Raw genomic sequence first — 20,887 nt, 5'->3', positions numbered from 1 at the left:
CCTCCTTTGTCTTTTTTGTTTTGGTTTGGTTTTTTGGAGGCGGGTAGGCAGGGCAATTGGGGTTAAGTGACTTGCCCAAGATCACACATACTTTGTCTTAACTCATGTCAAGCTTGCAGTTCCCTCTAAAGCACCCAGTTCATTTTTGAATAAACAATCCAAGCTTTCCCCATTCTAAACTCTAGATCCCATGCTACTGGGTTGGGGAGAGAGCCCCTTGTTCCCCTTTGTACAAGCATGAGAAATCGATGTACCAGACCTGTGAGTTGACTTGTGAGAAAGTAGAAAGAACCAGGCAGGGGAGGAGATTCCAGTCAGAATAATTCCCATGGGCTTGTGGGGAGGGAAAGAACAGGAATCCACAGCAGAGGGTTGCAGGGAAAAGTAGGAAGATGGTCAGTACAGGATATCCATAACAAAAGATAGGACAGAGTCATAGGACACTCAGTGGAGAGGGAGCCAGTATGAGAAGGTACTACAGAAGGAGAGAGGGGACCCAAAGGTTTGGGACCTTGAAAACGAACCACGCTTGTTTTTATATCTGGACTTGGGCTTCTGCCCTGTGGAGTCAATACTTGCTGAGGGAAATTGAGTTCCTTTCTGCTCTTAGCTAAAAAGAAGACATCTGAGGGAATCCTCCCACTTTCCTCAAGTCTCCCTCCACCCTGTACAGTCATTTCATTACCCCATCACAGGCTGGCTACCTGTGACCTTCTTCTCTCCACCTCTGCTAAGTGTGACAGTGACCACATTGGGTATTTGTCATTACGCCCACAACAAAAACAGATGAAAGACTCTTTAAGAATTCTGTAAATCTAGATATAACTCATCTGAAGTAGCCACAGGCATGACCAACTTCTGCCATCTATAGGAAATAACAGCAACCAGACCTTGCACTTGTAAAGGAAAGGGGAATGGAAAGAAAAACAGAGAGAGACAGAGACAGACAGAGACAGAGAGAAGGAGAAAGAAGAGTGGGAGAGAAAAAGAGGAAAGAGAGGGAGGGAGAGAGAAAGAAAGCGAAAGAGGGAGAACTAGAGAGAGGGAAAGAGAGAAAGGAGAAAGAGAGGGGCAGGGTGGATAGGAGGGAGAAAGAAAAAGAAAGGGGGGGCAGGAGAAATGAGGAGGGAGAGAGAGGGAGAGAGAGAGAGAGAGAGAGAGAGAGAGAGAGAGAGAGAGAGAGAGAGAGTGAGAGAGGGGCAGAAGGAGGGAGAGAGAGAGAGAGAGAGAGAGAGAGAGAGAGGGAGGGAGAGGGAGAGAGAGAGAGGGAGGGAGGGAGAGGCACAGAGAGAGAGAGAGAGAGGGAAAGAGGGAGGGAGAGAGAGAGAGAGGGAGGGAGAGAGAGAGGGAGGGAGGGAGAGGGAGAGAGGGAGGGAAAGAGGGAGAGAGGGAGAGAAAGAGGGAGGGAGGGAGAGGGAGGGAGGGAAGGGGAGAGAGAGAGAGAACACTTAGCTGGTATACTCAAAGCACAATTATATTTATCAGGTTTTTCAGGTACTTTCTGTAAATATCCCTGTGAGATAGCTAGTGAACATATTATTGTTCCTATATTATTGATGAGGAAACTGAGGCTCAGAGAGTTGAAATGACTTGGCCAAGGTTTCAAACTACGTATGTAGCAGTGACCCCTCTGGGTTACTCCCCCTAATTTATGCCTGAACTTGAAGGTTGGGTCCCCAAAGGGCAGATGCTATCTCAGGTTCTAGGGTAAGCTGTGAGTGGATACTCTTAAAATTGTGGCTCATCAATCTCCCATTGGTAAATTTCCCATTACCAATGCAGTAGACACAATCAGTCTTTAGCAAAAGGAGCTACTAAGATGGTAGAGTAAAAACAGTAGCCAGAAGTGAGCTGGCTCTGTCCAACACACCATCTTGCCTCTTAACATGCAAGTGATTATTCTCTAAGTACTATATAAATGTGTAAGAAGTGGGGGGAGCAGTTTTGTTTCCACAGTGTTCAAAGTATCCCTCTCCCTCTCCCCCTCCCCACCCCCCAGCTTTAGCAGAATGTAAGTCAGGTGACTGATTAGAACTAGTTCTAATCAGAGCTCTGATCTAGCAGAGACCAGGCCTCTGGTCCCGTGCAAGGTTAGAGACTTGTACACATGCTTAAACGAGCCATTTGAGGAGGGCATGATGTAGGCAGTCAGGGGGTTGCATCTGGCCAATGAAGAACCTGGCAGGAGATTTGAAGTGGGGGTCAATAAAAGGACTGGAGTCCATCTGAATCCTTGTACTCTCTTGTGCTCTGTTCAGGGGATGTACCCATTTATTCAGACTAAATAAATGTCAAATATAATTAGAATGAGTATTGTTTATTCCTAGACAATGTAAGTATGTTTCTAACAAATGTGAACAGCTTTTAAAACCATATTTTTTGTTCCTACTACATCAGTGAGATTGGTTCTACTGATAGAATGGGGCTTTTGATGGAAAGGGAATAGAGAAATTCAATTCCACAAACATTCATTAAACACTGACTGTGCGTCCAGCACTATAGATACAAAGACAAAAATGAAATTGTTCTCACCCTTAAGGAGCTTAAGATAGGGATATGAGGAGTGCACAGACTAATAAATACAAATACAAACAATGTTATACAAAGCAATTCAAAGGGTCGAGAGTGCTGACCACTGGGAAAGAGAGGGATTAGGAGAGGCCTGGGGAATGAGATGGCACCCAAGCTATTCTTTCAAGGAAGTTAGGCATTCTAAAAGGCAAAGGTGAGGAGGAAGAGCATTCTAGGCCTGGGGGAACAGCCTGAGCAAAGGCATGGAGGTAGGGGACAGAATACCATGTGTAAGAACAGCCTGTAGGCTAGTTTGACTGGAACATAGAATGGATAGTGAAGAGTCATATGAAATGAGTGGGATATTTTGTGTATCGCAAGACACTGAGGTATGAGGGATCCCAATCAATTCCTGCACGCCTCCCTTAAGTCTACAGAAAAGCCATATGTCACTCTAATAATTAACCAATGATCATTAGTAAATGATAAGCAGCTTAAAACCCACGTTGTCCAAGTTTGGAATTTAGCTATAGGGATGATCTGCAACACTAATTTTTAAAAACAGCAAAATAATAAAATCTATCATTCTAGAGGCCCTTCCCACATCTGATGTCTCCTCTCTCAGGAAGATCCTCCTAAATTAGTCAGCTAGCACTTATTAAGTACCTACTATGTCCCAGGCACCATGCTAAACTCTGGGACATTCACAGGACACAGGTCTATCAATTTAGTGTGCTCACATATTGTTTATTGAACATATAGAAAATGAAAGGGATAAAAAAGGTAAGTGCTTCTACATGGAACCAGCTTCTACCTCCAAGCATCTCCCAAAGCTTCCTCCCATACTCACGGGTGTACCTCAGCTTCACAGTCTCAATCCCAAAGTAAGTCTGATCTCAATAGCACCTGTATGAAATAGCTACCAGTTCAACTCTCTGGGGCGTTGGAAGGAAACAGAGACAAGCCATTCTGGATACATCTAGATGTCATCTCATTGCCATGTCCCATGATGCTTCTTGCCAACTGGGTACTCTCTGAATGTGCCAGTAAGGGGACATACTTCCAAGTTCCAAAACTGGGTTTCACCTTGAATCATTATCACCCCAGGCCCAGAGGTAAATACAAATTCAAAAGAGGCCATGGGACAGACACAGGGTATAAAATGAAGAGATTATTTTGGAGGCAGGGACACTTAAGGGAAAAGATAGACCTGATGGGAGAGAGGAAGAGGGAACTCTAATATGGTGGCTTAGAAAGCTAGAAGGCATTATAAGGACAGTTAGATAATACTAGAATCTTTCTGATGTGGGGTAGGGTGCAGAAACATCAGAAGGTTGAAAGGGGATACAGAAAGGAAGGTGAGAAGGTGCCAAAATCAAACTTCAAAATTTGCAGGGACGGGGAACCTGCAGCCTCAAGGCCACATGCGGCCCTCTAGGTCCTCAAGTGGGGCCCTTTGAATGAATCCTACAGGGCCACATGTGGCCTTCAGGCTGCAGGTTCCCTGCCTCTGTAACTAGGCTATACTTGGAAACAACCTGAAGCAGAAAAATCAAGTTTTCTATAAGGAGTCTGAAACCAAACCATCTGGGATCATACGATGCATCATCCCACACTCTCCTCCCTCCCCACTCCCCCGCCCCTCTCAGGCCCCTTGTGGTGGACTGTGTCAGGAACTTAGGGTGAGTTGCACAAACATATCTGGTCAAACATGCAACTGATGGTCTCTCTGGCTGCTGATAGCAAATATCTACGTCATGTGGTAAAGGCGAGAAGCCAGAGAGAGGGAGAGGAGAAGCAGGTGCTTGGCCCCCTTCCTACTCAGATGTAGGGTGGAACAAATTATCATTACCACCAAAATTAACAACAGAGAAATGCACATGAATGTTTCAGATTAAAACGCAGCAGGATAGAAAAAGGCAGAAGCGTGATACCCTGGACAAAAACCACCAGGAGACCTGCCACCTAACCAGCTGTGTGACAGGTCTCTTAAGCCATATTCCCTATGGTGGTGATGCTGATGATGAGAAATAGAGAGAAATGGCAGGGAGAGGAAGAGTTTAATTATGATACACTCTACCTTCACAGCAGCTGGGTGTTACAGTGGTTAGAGCACTGGGCCTGGAGTCAGGAAGACCTGAGTTCAAACCCAGCCTCAGACACTTGTGACCTCTGTGACCCTGGGCAAGTCACTTAACCTTGTTTGCCTTAACACACTGGAGAAGGAAATGGCAAATCACTCCAATATCTTTGCCAAGAAAACCCTATGGACAGTGGTCCATGGGGTCAGGAAGAGTGGGACACAACTGAACAACTGTTACTACCTTCACAGCCCCCCAATATGTAAAAAACTATGGAGTGGATGAGAAGCCAAGAAGCACTTTCCCATTTCACGGATTGGGAGACTAAGAACAGATGAAGAGAAACAGCTTTGTCTGATATCTTTTAGGGAATCTAGTGTGGGGTCAGAAACTGAGGACAGACCCAGGTTTGCTTGCAGGGAGAGAGTGGGGAAACTTTCTCTGCTTTGAGTATTTGAGAAATAGTGGGTATTAGCTAAAGGAAATACAAGTCAGGGGTACTAGAAAGGAGTATCCCTTTGGATAAATGGGAATCACAGGTATTAGACCCTAGGGGACTTTCCAAGAGACACTTCCAAAATACATGATTATTGGGGAAATCCCTCCTCTGATCCCAATCTAGGAGACTGGATAGAATTTAGTTTCACTTTCTCTGGATGTGAGTTTGATTTCATAACATCACCCTAGTTGTCTCCTGGTTTGAGAAAAGAGATTGTATGGTGAGGGGATGGACATAGCAGCAGAGCTGAACAAGAAGTGGGATGAGCGAGAAAGGGGTTGCTGAGGTGGGAGCTGTTAAAATGGTGATTAATGAAATGGGAGTGGAAATGGGGCTGAGGAATAGGGACTGATGATGGGGACTAGAGGAGATAGCAATCGGAGGAGATGAGATGAGAACTGCTGAGATGAGAGTTGTAGGAGACAGGGGCTGGTGAGAGAGGGATTGAAGAGGACATGGATTGGAAGAGATGGGATCTCATGACCTAAAAATGGAGGAGATAAGGTCTGGTGGGATGGTGATTTCTTCTGACTTCTACTGTCCTTAACAGCATGTTAAATAAGAGGGAGCCTTGAGAGGCACCACACACTTGGACTCAGACTCCCAGAGCTCATGATCTGCAATTTTGTTTACCCACCTCCCATCCCCCACCATCACCATACAAACACATACATACACCATGAAGCTGCAGGAAGCTGGGGAGTAGTAAAGCTCGCTCTGGGTTTTGAGGGTTTGGGGGAGCTTGAAGGACCAGACACCACAAATGGAGCATGTCCCTTCAGAGAGAACACTGCCCTCCATTCAGCACTTTAAAGATACCAGTAATTGTCAGGTTATTTAATTGGGAATAAAGATTCTCCCATGGTATATAAATTGTGTAGAACATGGTTTCTCAACCAACAGAGTTCTTTCTGGCCTAGTCCTAGGTTTCATGTCCTCTATTTCCATCCTTGCTACCTCTTAGGAATATTTTGGTGAGTAAAATTGCCATGTTTTTGGTGGCTATTACTTTGTTCTCCACTGCTGAGTAGGTTTGAGCTCTGCCAGAATATCCCTTCATGGGGCAGCTAGGTGGCACAGTGAGTGGAACACCTGACCTGGAGTCAGGAGGACCTGGGTTCAAATCCAGCCTCAGACCCTTGACACACTTACTAGTTGTGCGACCTTGGGCAAGTCACTTAACCCCAATTGTCCTGCCTTCCCCCCTGCAAAAAAAAAAAAACAGAATACCCCTTCACCAGCCTTCCCCTCTGCTCCTTTCCCTACCCACTGTTCTTTCCTTTCTCTCCTTCCTTTAGATGGGCTGTAAGAGAGTGATAGTCAGAGGTGGGAAAGGACAGTCACAGCTCAGGGTGGCCAATTCAGTCTTTTTCCTCCAAATTTATTGTTGTTTCCCTATATCTTGCTGCCTCTACCTCTCACACAGATTTTCCTACACTCACGAATTCAAGCTCACACATACACAATACTCAGATACTCCTATCCCTACTTTTACACATACTTTTGAAAAGTAGAAAAGGAATATTCCATATGTTGATCTTGGGTCTCTCATCATCTCTGATCTTCTGTCTCCTACTATCTATAGCTAAGGGTTAAGAATTAGTTGTGGGATTATAGATTTAGAGTCAGAGAGAGCTTAGAGGTATCTGGTTCAACTCCCTCATTTTACAAAGGAGAAACTTTTTCCAGATGAAACTGAGGCCCACAAATGTAAACTGACTTCCTGAAGGTCACATAGATCCAAAGTATTAGACCCAGGATTTGAACCCAGACACTCTGATCCTAAACCCAGAAATCTTTCCACAGTACCCTGCTGCCCCGTGTTATTCATGCATGGTCCAGAATAGCATTACATACATTACAGATTTAGACACATTAGGAATCCCCAGCACTCCCTTCCTCTTCTCTGGGGACAATGAAACTGAGAAAGGAAAAGGAAACTGAAAAGAATAACTGTAAGTTCCTTCCTATCGAAAGGGAGTTTCTAAGCTCTCCTAGATGCCTAGAAAGCAAAGGCTCATTCATGGTTTAGGGAATTCCTAAGGAGTGAATTCATCTGAGAGAGAGATTTGCTTTTAATTTTATATTTTATTATTTAATATTTTTAGTTTTCAGCATCGATTTCCATAAGATTTTGAGTTACAAATTTTCTCCCCATTTCTACCCTCCCCCCTCAACTCCAAGATGGCATATATTCTGATTGCCCCGTTCCCCGGTCAGCCCTCCCTTCTGTCCCCCCCACCCCCCCATCCCCTTTCCCCTTACTTTCTCGTAGGGCAGGATAGATTTCTACGCCCCATTGCCGGTCTGAGAGAGAGATTGGAAGACATAGACGTGGGATTGACTCATTGGAACGGAATGGTTGGATTTAGATTACCTAATCCTTAGAATGTCAGAGCTGGAAGGAGCCTTCTGGGTCATCCAGTTCAGCAAAAGGGTAAAAAAAAAAACATACCCGTTTCTAAAGAGCATTAGGATAAGAAAATCTCATTTGCCTAGAACCTGTTCAAGTTTGCTTTGCCAATAACCAGGTCATGTAGTGACAGCTAGCTCAAATCTTACAGGTCTAATCAGAACATCAAATTAGGAACCTCTAGAGCAGAGAATTTACATTTTCCCATACTCCTTGCCGCTCCTATCCTTATCTACACCACATTTTTGGACACTGCTACCAACAGGCTGAAGGGAGAATCTAAAAGATTCTATGAGGATCTGATTTGTAGAATGAGCCCTTTTAGTTATGAATCTGTTATCTGCCAACATAGTTACGTAATCTAAGGCTAGAAAGTGCCTTCCAAATTGGCATTAACTACACCGTCAGTTAACTTCTGGTGTTCATATCGTTCTTCACCTTAGATTCAAGTTCCAGAAAGATAAAGAATCTTGGTTTATTATTTGTAATTGCTTTGTGATATAAGTTAGCAAACTGTCATGTTGATATGCTTAAGAAACTCAAATACAAACTGAAAAATCAGAAAATTCCAAACCCTATTTTTAATTGACATATATAATTATCTGATCTTGTTATTATCATTTTTAAACAAAATTTTCACCAAAAATAAAATTTGATTTACTCTGGTTATTTACTTTTAGCAGCTCATTCCCCCTCAGAAGGATGAGATTCTGCTAAGGAACTAATAACAGAACTTTTTTTTTTATAAGATGACCTCTAATACCCAAGTGAATTTGCCTAAAAGTTGCCAAATTAATTTCAATCGTAGCAGAAAGTCCTGAGATGCAATGTATAAATACACTGAGTAATAAATTTCAAATAGTGCCCATCAAATGAACTGTTTATAATGTTAACCAAAAAAATCACAAGTCTATAAGATATGCATTGCAAATGGATTTATTATGAGAAAAATGAACATGCATATAAAACTCTTACGGAGGGGCAGGGAATTCACATTTCAGACAGAAATTTTCCCATGAGTTGCAGCAAGGGGGAGGAGTGAAAGCAATCCCCTCCCAAGTGAGAGTGGCATGGGAGAAGGAAGGGAGAAGTGGGGGTAGGGAAAGGATTAATTCCCCCTGCAAGGGGAAGAGTAAAGCAAAAGAAAAGGAAGGAGGAACATAAGTAAGTAGGCTACAAAAGCAGCATTCTTCTACCTTGGGAACTGCTAGACTATGATGCTATCAGACTATCAATATATCGACAAGGGTACCAGCTGCACAAACAGTTTCTCAGTCTGCAGACTGACTGATACTTGTCTTTGTAGCTGGTTTGGTTCCCAAGAACACACAGGGAGTCCAGCAAGGGGAGCAAACAACAAATTATGTCAGCCCAGTAAGAGTTTTGTCTTTGACATGTTCAGGGCCTCCTGCATACTCCAGGTCTAATGTATCTGGAAATTTTGACAACTCAAGAAGACAGGCTGAGTTGGTTTCAGGGCGACAATTATAAAACATGATTGCATATCAAGGCTCGCTCAACTCTCAGGTGATGATTCCAAATCAAACAATAAACCCAGATAAAATTTACTTTTTCATGAAGGCAACATAAGGCAACATTTTCCATAAATTATTCTCCTCTAAGGAAATTGATTACACTAAAATTCCTTTCTTCAAAACAAAACTGAAGATGTTTCTGATTTAGTCTTAATAATTAATAGAATAACAGCTTGCTCCTATAAACTGTTGTGTCAATACCCAATTCTTCTTATATTATCTGAAATATTTAAGGACCTTATTTTATATATATATGAAATATATATACATATATTATATATATATATATATAAAACCTAAGAGGCAGGTGACAAGGCCAAATACTCTTTTACTAAAATTCTGAGCTAAATAGCTCAAATTTACAACTACATCTTATAGTAGCTCAGATGTACTCTAATATTCACTTATTAGATAAAAAATCTAATACTGTATTCATAGCGATCACCTGCAATGATTATAGAAATTTGCCACAAAAGGAAAATAGGGACATGACTATAGGGAGGGGAAAATGCTTCCCTAACTTCATGTTAATTCCAGACAAGAGTCATATAGTTAGCCATTTGTATTGAGAAAATGTCATCGTCAGGCTTAGAGTGAGCCAGGTAGGAAATTTTCCACTCAAAAGAAATGTCATATTGAGGAAATCAAGTCAGGAGAATCCTATCTCAGTCCATGCCAAAAGTCGAGTTCATAGTTCATAGATATCAACCCCGTTGGGTTACTGGCATCATGGATCATTGGCTCAATAGCGTTCCTAGATGAGCATAGGAATCAGACTCAGAATAACACCAATTGCAGTCCCATAAGGTCTAACCTTAAACAGCAATTTCCAATAATAATTGTTTTGGGTGGATTCAGTTATTAAGGATCACATATTATTGAAAACAAATGTTAACTACGGTCTCAAATGGAAAACAGTAAGAGATTCATCATTTAAAAAAATCACAACTTATCTTGCCCTGGCTAAAGAGATTTTCCATGAGAGAAAGAAGCAGGAAAATGAATATAATGGTATTAATACTTGTCCTCCAGGACTAAGCCCAAGGCTCAGAACGACTCAACATATGTCGAAGTAAATGGCAGAATACAACGGCCAGACTCAGAGTTAACCAGATGGGGAGATTTTTTGTTTGAGGAAGTGAATTAAGAGAGTCCAACCTTGAGGTCACCCTCCCAACCTTATTTCCAGGGACAGATATCCAGTGGCCTGTAGATCTCAGAAATCACTCTCATTGAGCTGCTGGCTTTTTTCCTGAAGCAATGAAATATTTGCCAAGTGACATAACAAGCCTAAAAGAAAGCTCAAAAGGAATATTAAGGGTCCCAAAAGGTTTCTCTTCAAACAGCAAAGTCTCACAAATCACAGCAGAGCTGGACACAATTGTTGTCAGTACTCTCAAGTAGTTGAAATAAATTAACTAGCAAATAAAAATATCAGGACTTCTTAAAAAAATCACACAAAAGATTTTTACTTAACATTCATTTCTCCTAGTATTTCTCTTTCTCAGAAACATCCTGATATAAAAAGGCAGTCACAAGAATCTAATGAAATAATATACGATAGCTGTAAACCTTCAGGCTGACAGATATCTATCTCTTATTCAATCTTTAAAGAAAAAAATAAATCTTTAAGACTGGAGTTTGTTAAGACTAAGTTGGTTAAAATGTAACTTGGTATAGCCCCTCCAAATATAACTTCATAATTCATATTGAACAGTCTTATACTATAAACAAATTCCTAATTACTACCCCTCCTCTCCTCAAAAAGTCTTTGTAATGGGGGAGGAGATTCAGTTTTCTAAGTGAAGTAATGCCCAGATTATTTCACAGAGCCAATCCTGCTCAGGCAGATTGTTTCAAGAGACCTGGCAGGTTTACAAATAAGGGCATTTATACTAGGTCTTTTTCTCCCTCTCGAGTCCATCAAATAAGCAAGTATTAGTCTTCTCTTTTAAAAATATACCTAGTTAAATGTTTCATAGGTTTTAATCTTATCATAATAACCCCTAATAACCAATAATCTTAAATTTTATAAGTGATAGCCAAATACTTTTAAAATGATACTTCCTCTTTACTGTAGGCAAGCACTTCAGAATATTGAGTTTTCAAACACTTTCTTTTCCTTCAGTAGTTCGTCTCATAATCTAGCAACTTCCAGATTGGAAGAGAAACTGCATTTCTAACAGCATAAATATACAATATCATAAACGATGTTATGGATTTGAAACATAAAACAAAACCCAATTTTAGTCAAGTGACCTCAACTCGGTCAAAAGCATCTCTAAATGACTTTACTGTAAGTGGGGGAAAATAAAATACTAAATAAAAATAAAGAAAGAAATTACACAAAAAATCATTCTGAACCAATGGAAGTGGAAACTTAATTCCCAAAAGAGAAACTGATCCAACAAAGATAGTTAGTAGCCTTTAGATAACTGTAACAATTGAATATTTACAACCTAACAGCATCTAAATTACAAGAGAATTTATTTTTCTAACTACATTGGTGTTACCAAGTCTCACATGTATTTAATTTTATATTAACAATACTAGGAAACACATAAATAGCTTTGCCAGTTTGAATTCATACTTTTTATTATTTTGTAACTTAAATTATGCTTATTATGCCACTGTTGGCATTTCTCCCTCTAAGATTCTAGGTGGAGGAATGGTTTTTTGGCCCTGGCAAGAAAGCCTTCTGGGAGTTTGAGCTGATACTGGCAGGGTGTGGTTCATTTTCCCCAGACAGAACCCTTTGAGAGTTTTCACAGGAGTTAATTAAATAATTCTCCATTTGAAGTATGCAAGGAAACGTTTAAGGTCCTACATAATAGTGTCAGATCACAACAACGGATATTTTTATAGTGTTAGATATATAAGATGGCAAGGCCCAAGACTAAGTACTCTATGAATAAGAGCTTCCTACAAACCATCCTGACAAGTGGGTGGGCACACTTGATAGAGACTTAACTAACCTTACCTGGAGCAGACCAAGAAGTCCAAGCTACAGAAATTCTTAAGACAGTGTGGTACAATAGGGAGGGACTGAATCTTTTCCTTTTGTAATTTCTAGTTCTCAACTAAAATCAAATCACTGTACTTTAACCTGAGCATGGGGCTAGATCTTGAGGTCTTAAGATATTGACACCTCGCTCAATAGTCAATCTTCCACAAAAGGCCAGCACCCGGCATTACTTTAAACTGTTAGCAGGGCTAGTAAGGTTTTAGGACTCTGCCTTTCACAGATGCCAACTCCACAGGAAACCATTATCATCATTTATATTTCTTTTTTTAAAAATTAAGATTTTTTATTTTTAGTTTACAACACTCAGTTCCGCATGATTTTAAGTTCCAGACTTCTTCCCCCCCTCCCCGCCTTCCTCCCCAAGATGGCATGGAATCCAATATATTTTCTACATATAACTTCTCATTGAACTTATTTACACAACAGTCAAGTTGTAAAGAAGAATTATGACCAACGGAATGAATCACGAGAAAGAAGAAACAAAAGCAAAAAATAAAACGAAAGAGAAAAAAAACAAAAGGGAAAAAATAGGACAGGAGACAGTGTGCTTCAATCTGCATTCAGACTCCATGGTTCTTTCTCTGGATGTAGATAGCTCTCTCCCTCACGAGTCCTTTGGAGTTGACTTTACACCTTGTATTGCTGAGAAGAGCGAAGTCTATCAAGGTTAGTCATCACAGAATCCATATATCGGTGGTTGTGTATAACGTTCTCCTGGTTCTGCTCCACTCACTCAGCATTATATCATGTAGGTTTTTCCAGGTTGTTATGAAGTCCATATCTTCCCCATTTCTTATAGCACAATAGTTTTCCATTACCTTCATATACCCTTCTAGTTCTGAATTCACGACCCAGTGATCTTATAAAAGTCACTGCGGGTTCTTAAACTGAGGTCTGTCAATTTGGTTGGTTGTTCAGCCATTCCCCAGTTGATGGGCATCCCCTTGATTTCCAATTTTTGCTACTACAAAAAGAGCTGCTATAAATATTTTTGAACACATGGGTCCTTTTCCCACTTGCGTGATCTCTTTGGGATACAACCCTAGAAGTGGTATTGCTGGGTCAATGAGTTTTCAAACATATTTATGTCAGTCTTTCCAGATAAAGGATGCTAAAAATCTGTCAGCAAACATGGGAATTCACAATGAACAAATAACCAGAGCCAAATAATAGCAAAACTTTTTGTTCTCTCTGACCCCACTCTAGTTTCTTATACTAATTCAGTTTTCTTTTTCTCTTTAGTTTGGAAATGATGTTCAGTGATGACTCATTCACACTGGAAGAGCCAAAAGGAAGCTATAAGCTACAGCTATTTCTTCGGCTACATTTCTTGTGGCTATTTAGGTTTTCTTTTTCTGTTTGTTTTTTGTTGGTTACTTCATTACTTTAACCAGTCCCTGAAGGCCTTGGAAACTCCTCCTTTGGGACCTTTACTGTTTCCTGCCCCGCCCCAATAAAACCTTATAAATGAGGGGCTATGCCCCAGAAAACAACAAGGCAGAAGGTCCTTCAGCTTGATATTTTCTCCTGCAGGGACGTGAGAATCTTTCATCATGAAAGTCTTTGCAGGCCTCCTCACCATCCTTCTTGTCACTGCCATGCTCTACTCTCCAGTATGCTCCTCCCCATGTAAGTTTTCATCCTCTCTGCTCTCCCTGACATTTTGGTTTTGTCTCTGTATCTCCAGTACCTAGCGCATGTACCTTGTAGGGGTCTAATCAAAATTTGGTTTTTGACAACTTAGTTATGGAAAGCCCCTGAATTTAGAGTCAGATGCCTCTATTTCAAATCCTACTTTGCTCCTTAGCCCCTGTGGGATGCTTGGTTTCCTCATCTGGAAAGTGAGGGATTAAATTCTTAGATCCCTTCCACCCTAAACCCTCTGATTCTCTGATTCAATGAGTCTTAACCTCTCAGTGTTCCAGACAGAGAAGATGAAATAACGGGAGTTCATCACCAAGGAGCTTCTTACGAGGAAGAAATTGCAAGTCTGATTTTTAAAATTAAAAAAAAAGCAGGGTGCAGATTGAAAGGGAGGAGGCTGGGGTCTTTTCTTGAGTCCAGTGGTAAATGTAACATGTTTCTTTGAGTCAGTAGATTTGTTCCACAATCTCCAATTCTTCCAACTCATCACCTTCTCTGAAACAGTCTGGGAGCTGTCTGGGACACTGAGAGGCTTAGTAACTTACTTAGGGTCACACAGCCAGTATGTGTCAGAGATAGGGCTTGAATTCAGCTCTTCCTGTCCTTGAGGCCAGTAAAAAGACAAATACAAAATGGTTCAGCTAGAAAGATGACTATATTGAGTCCCAGAAATCCTCAAAACCGTTATTAGAGGATTCATGACCTGAGTCAAGGGCAAGAGTAAGGGGATGCTGATCCATTCTACCCACTCCAGAAGCACTTATAGGAACACAGGATCTAAAGTTTGGAGAGACCTCAGGGTTCATTTGGTCCAACATCCTTCATTTTACAGATGAGTAAATTGAGGCCCAGGGTGATTAAATGTCTGAAAGTCAGAAGACTGTTCAAATCCTACCTCTTTCACTTATTAACTATATGACATTGGCAAGTAATTTAACTTCCTTGGACCTCAGTTTCTTCATCTGTAAGAAGATGTGGTTGGACTAGATGGCCTCTGAGGTCCCTTCTAATTCTGAATTCATGACCCAGTGATCTTATAAAAGTCACTGCGGGTTCTTAAACTGAGGTCTGTCAATTTGGTTGGTTGGTTTGTTTTCAAATATTTTGACGATTGCATTTCCCTAGCACTGGTTTCCTTTGTAATCCTACATATTTTATTTTATGCACTTACATTCATTATTCTGAGAAGGCATCCACAGCCTTGATCAGATTGCCAAGGATCCCTCATAGACAATCTCTAAGTTTCCTTCTAACTATAAACAGGAAGGTCTTTCCCACAACTGAGTCAGGGGTGAGGGGAAACTAAATGTCTGTTGGTTTTATTTGGGTTTGGTTTGGTTTTGGGAGGGGAAGAAGGGAGGGAGGGAGATTCCTTTCCAGGTCCTCTCACCAGGCCCCTTCTCCATTCCTCCAGATGCCTCAGACACCACGCCTTGCTGCTTCTCCTTCACCTCTCTACCACTTCCCCTGACCCATGTCAAAGAATATTTCTATACCAGCAGCAGATGTGGCAACCAGGGTGTGGTGTAAGTCTTGGGCCCTCTATGATGTTGGGTTGGGGAAGGGGAGAGAAGTGGAAGGAATTTTACCTCTTAAGCCCACTTCTCCAGAAACCACATTCTACCTCTAAGGAGTTCAGTCATTCAATTCCCCAGGCCCATAATCCTCAGTCAGATGATAACTGCTCTCTCACATAAAAAGCATAGAATTCCTGAGCTTGATGGCACATTTCAAAGTCAGCTTGTCTAAATCCATCATTCTACAGGAAAGGAACTTGAACCCCAAAGAGGAGCAGCAATTTGCCCAAAGTCACCTAGCTAGTGGTTGAGTTGGAACTAGAACTCAGGTCATAGACCATAGCTTTGAACATGGAAGGGACTTGGGGGTCAGCTAACCCAACTCCATCCTTTTTGTTCAACCCTACATAGCATATTTTTTAAGAAATCTGTTGTTGCTGTTCAGTAATGTCCAACTCTTCATGACCCCATTTGGGGTTTTCTTGGCAAAGATACTGTCATTTCCTTCTCTAGTTCATTTGACAGAAATTGAGGTAAACAAGGTTAAGTGACTTACCCAAGGTCACTGAGGTCCAGTTTGAACTTAGGTTTTCCTGACTCCAAACCCAACCCCCTATCCATTGTACCACCTAGCTGCCTTTTTTTTACATGTATTTAAAATGTGTTACTCCCACTGCCCCTGCAACAACAAAAAAATTTTTTTAAACCTTCATCATAAGCTTACATAATTTTACAAAACAAATTCCCACACTGGTCATGCCTGACAATGTATGATTCTCTCTGTATTTGAAGTTTATCACCTCTCTGGCAGGAGATGAGTCACATGTTTCATGGACTTATTTCTCATTGCATTATTGAGAGTTCTAAAGTCTTTCAAGGTTGTCTTTCTCTATGACATTGCCACTGTATAAATTGTTCCCTTAGTTCTATTCACTTCCCTCTGCATCAGTTCTCAGAGGTCTTCTCATGTTTCTCTGAAACCATCCATTTAGTCATTACTTCGGGCACAATAATGTTCCATGATATTCACATATCCACAGTTTGGTTAGCCATTCCCCAGTTGGTGGGCATGCCTTTAGTTTCCAGCTTTGGGGCTACTACAAAATGAGCTGTTGTAGATATTTTTGTACATATGGGTCCGTTTCTTCCCTCTTTGATCCCTCTGGGTTGTGGGCCTAGTAATGGTTTGGATGAATCAAAGGGTATGCACAGTTTACCAACCCCCCTCCTTTTACAAAAGAAGAAACTGAGACCCAGCTCAATTAGGTCAATAGATTCTCAATTTCTAAATGGAGTTAATGAGGCCTGGAGTGCAGAAGTAGCTTTCCTGAAATCATTTAATAAATTTGTGACATCATGGGCAAAATATACATATCATATATATATATACATATATATGTACACACACACACACACACACACATATAGCAGCTCTCTTTGTGGTGATACATAGAGCAGCTCCCTTTGTGGTGACCAAGAACTGGAAATTGAGGGGATGCCCATCAACTGGGGAACGGCTGAACAAGTTGTGGTATATGAATGTAACGGAATACTATTAATGCTATAAGAAATGATGAACAGGCAGACTTCAGAAAAACCTGGAAAGACTTATATGAACTGATGCTGTGTGAAGTAAACAGAACTCGGAGAACGTTGTACACAGTAACAGCCACAGTGTTTGAATACTGATTTTGACAGACTTAGCCCATCTCAGCAATGCAAGGATCTAAAATAATTCCAATGGACTCATGATGGAAAATGCCATCCACATCCAGAGAAAGAACTATATGGAGTCTGAATGCAGAGCAAAGCAGACTCTTTTCTTTCTTTTTTAATTTTTGTTTTGTTTTTTTTCTTTCCCATGGTTTTTCCCATTCGTTAATTCTTCTATACAACATGACTAATGTGAAATATATTTAATAAGAATATATATGTAGAGCCTTTGTCAGATTGCAGGCCATCTTGGGGATAGAGGAGGGAGGGGGAGAAAATTTAAAATTTATGGAAGTGAATGTTGAAAACTAAAAATTAACTAACAAAAAAAGAATATATATGTGAAAATAAAAATAAATAAATAAATAAATAAATAAATTTGTGATAGGATAGAGGAGAAAACCCAAGAGCCCTGACTCCCAGGCCAGGGATCCTAAACCTCTCTTTTGTTTGCATAAATGTGAGCCCCAAAAAAGGGGGTAGCAACTAGGTGGTGCAGTGAATAGGGCACTGGGCCTGGAGTCAGGAAAACTCATCTTCCCAACTTAAAATCTGGCCTCAGATACTTACTAGCTGTGTGACTCTGGACAAGTCACTTTACCCGGTTTGCCTCAGTTTCCCCATATGTAAAATGAGCTGGAGAAGGAAATGGCAAACCATTCCAGTATCTCTGCCAAGAAAAGTCCAATATGGGGTCTCAAAGAGTCAGACAAGACAGAGCTTCCCAAAATGGGGGAAGACATGGAGAGAAGTAAGACAGAGAAGGCAAGGCTCTGGTTTTCCAGCCAGGGTTCATGCAATCACTCACCCTAATTTCATTTTCTCCCTCTTACTCCCCACAGCTTCATCACCCGGAAAAACCGGCAGCTCTGTGCCAACCCTGAGAAGAAATGGGTACGCAGTTACATCAACTCCTTGGAGATGAGCTAGAGAGGAGAGTCCCTTTGGCCTGGAAATCCAGCTTCCCCACTCCTCAAAGCATCCTACACATGGCTTCCAAGCTGATAGTCCTAAAGCCCAAGCCTGACTATGTCACAGCCCAGCTCAAAGAAAACTTCGATGGCTCTCTACTGCCCCTGGCATCAAAATACAACTTCCTTTGGGATAGTTAAAGCCCTTCACAACCTGGCATCAGCCTATTTCTCCAGGACAGTTACATATCTCACTCCCTCTCAGGTACTCTAGCCATGCTGGCCTGTACTTTTTCCCAGGTTGTCCAAGGCTACTGGAATGCTCTCCACGCTCACTCCCAGTCCTTGGAATTCTGACCTTCCTTCAAGGCTCCTCCCAAATGCCACCTTCTCCAGGAAGCCTTCTGTGATTCCTCCCCACCCACATTAGTGCTTTCTGCCACCTCCCAAACCACTTTGTGCTTTTTGGTGTATTTGTCTTGTGTTTACTTACTGAGAATCTACGGTCTCCCTCCCCCAGGTCCTATGGAAACTCCTTGATGGGCAGACATTGTTTTTGTATTTGAATCCCCAGTACCTAGCAGAGTACCTGCTTTGTAATAAATGCTTAATAAATACTTGTTGGCTAATTAATCGAGGAGAGACTCCTATTGTTCCTTTCTCCTTCTAATCTCACCTCTCACCCACTTCACACGCATACACAACACATACACACACATGCACACATGTACACATGCATATACATAGAAATGCCATGCATGCACTTGCACACATAGACACATGCAAATACATGCACATGCATACACATACCCACACATCCCTCCCCTGTACCTCTAAGCACTTTTCCAGAAGGCAATGGAAAAATGGGTCCCATTTAAAGTCAGACAAGGGAGAGAGTTCCAACAAGACTTAGTTTCTTAAAAAGGCCACCCTTTCTTTGATTTAGTGACCTCCTGGAACTTCATATCTAGGCAAAGCAGAGAAATTCTATAGTTGGCTATAACCTGATGCCTGGAAATTCCAAATATTGAAAATGTATTTTTCAGACTCTAATAAATAGGAGGACGCAGGTGAGGAGAGATTGGCTCCCAGCCCAAACCCTTGCGACCATGCCCTTCCCCTTTGACCCATTGATCGGGAATGTTCACTTTCCTGTAACGCTTCACGGTTTGCAAAGTGCTTTCTACAGAACAGCTTGCAGCAACCTCAGGCAGTGCAAAGTCTGATCCTGAGGGATCTAAGTGACTGGGATATTTGAGAGGCTAGCTTTTGTATTAAAATGCTGGACCCCACCCCCATTGAAATACTGACTGCATTGGATCTCCCTTTTTGGTGCTCCCCACCCTTTTGGCTAGCCTGGGTACTGGTGAGACTGAGGAGCAATAGTGGCTTCCCACATTTGTCTTGTTTTTTATAGTTAACCATGGGGACATTACATCCTGTGCCTCATTTGACCTTCACAAAGATCCTGCACAAGGGATATGTCCATTTCACAGATGAAGAAACTGAGGGTCACAAGATTTGGAGTTGTGATAATCAGCCCACATTTTTAGAGTACTTTACAGTTTTCAAAGCACTTTCATCCCATGCTCCTCCTGCTCCTTTAAATAAGTTTCTCTTACGTAGGAGAGAAACAAGACAGTTCTTAAAATTCAGATTGAACATAATCCATTACAAAAATGGGTAGGAGTCTGCTTCACAGATAACATACAGGAGGCACTGGGGTTTTTGGACTCCATCCTCTAACAGGTTCACTCTTGATCTGGTCAGACAGGAAGACAGCTTCAAAGGGGTTAATAATCTTACTTGATCCTAGTCTAGTCTTCTCAGAAGGGTTGCTGATAATGGAAGCACCACTCCTATAGCAATCCCTAATCACCCTTCTCACCAGCAAAAGGGGGGTGGGGCGGCAACTACCCCTACATCTCTATGGGGTCAATTGAAACAGGCGCAGCTTGTGCACTCCCCTAAATCCTCCCAAGCCTCAATGGGGGCCAGTCGAGGCACACACAGCATTACACTGTCATATTCCCCTATGGGTTCCCCCCAAGCCTTCATGGGGGCCGGTCAAGGCAACATAGATTCCTCTCTTGGCTCCCCATGGTTTCCCCCCTCACTGAACAGTGCCCACTTGCTTTATAGGGCAACAGACAAAGAAGGCATCTTGCCAACATTAAGCTCACAGGTTAGCTTTAGCAATGTCATCATTCTGTGCAAGGGTAGTAAATATCAATTATGTCACCCCCATATCTCATGTCACAGTACCAATAGGACTGTCTATCACTATGATTCTAGGAATTTCTATCTAGGACCCTTGGGGCTATTCTGGGAGTTAATATCTAACCCCTGGAAACTAGACGTTGTCATGGCCATGAATCCTGAGAAACTGAACTCTAAAAAGGATAACAAAATCATACATACAGTCTCATATGATTTACAGCAAAATTTCCAATTTCAAGATAGACACCAACTTAAAAGGTCATTTCTCAATTGATCAGTACCTAACTTTAGTTTGTAAGACTCCCTAAGTATCTAATAACTAAAAGTTCCAATCAAATTCAATTACTTTTTGGTTGTTTCATATCCACACAAACCTGTTTCTTTCTGTGAGTTAGGAAGATGTTAGGTGCCAGTTCTATCTCCCTTTTTTTCTTCACCTTGAAACTTTACCAAGTCCATCCATAAACCTGCCTCTTCTTGCCATTGTTCTTTTCAGTTCCAAAGAGGGCCAATAATAACACCGTAGGTGATGTCTTCACTCGGACGTGAATTAGATTTAAGTGAAGCAGGGTTGCCAAAGTCATCAGCTTCACTCTCTCCTCCAGAGTCATCACAATCCAGTGGGTGACCTTGGGGATGCACGTAGCTTATCCTGCTCCTCAGTACGTTGGACGAAGGAGACGAGGACTAGAAGAAAAACATTACTTGTGCATAAAATGGGTTCCTATCCAAAGAAGCTGCTAATACAAGCAGAAAAGAACACCGAAGCAGTCGCGGGTGGCAACATTGAGTCCAACATTAGCAACATCAGACAGAGC

General features: G+C 41.6%; 1 protein-coding gene across 1 annotated transcript; it reads left to right on the top strand.

Annotated features, from left to right (window-relative positions):
- Positions 1 to 13,548: 13,548 nt before the first annotated feature.
- CCL5 (C-C motif chemokine ligand 5) lies at positions 13,549 to 18,458 on the top strand. Its single transcript, XM_036768033.1, has 3 exons — positions 13,549 to 13,693; positions 15,123 to 15,234; positions 17,781 to 18,458. The coding sequence occupies exons 1-3, from the start codon at positions 13,618 to 13,620 to the stop codon at positions 17,866 to 17,868; spliced, it is 276 nt and encodes a 91-aa protein (XP_036623928.1). The 5' UTR covers positions 13,549 to 13,617; the 3' UTR covers positions 17,869 to 18,458.
- The last annotated feature ends 2,429 nt before the right edge of the window (positions 18,459 to 20,887 follow it).

Source organism: Trichosurus vulpecula, chromosome 7 (genome assembly GCF_011100635.1).
Source record: "Trichosurus vulpecula isolate mTriVul1 chromosome 7, mTriVul1.pri, whole genome shotgun sequence".
Lineage (NCBI taxonomy): Eukaryota > Metazoa > Chordata > Mammalia > Diprotodontia > Phalangeridae > Trichosurus > Trichosurus vulpecula.
This window is presented reverse-complemented; position numbering and strand designations above follow the sequence as displayed.

Excerpts from the sequence above, each read along its gene's own strand:
- CCL5 (XM_036768033.1), top strand. The coding sequence starts at position 13,618 with ATGAAAGTCTTTGCAGGCCTCCTCACCATCCTTCTTGTCACTGCCATG. Across the intron at positions 13,694-15,122 it reads TCCAGTATGCTCCTCCCCAT|ATGCCTCAGACACCACGCCT; the intron begins GTAAGTTTTCAT and ends CCATTCCTCCAG. Across the intron at positions 15,235-17,780 it reads TGTGGCAACCAGGGTGTGGT|CTTCATCACCCGGAAAAACC; the intron begins GTAAGTCTTGGG and ends TACTCCCCACAG.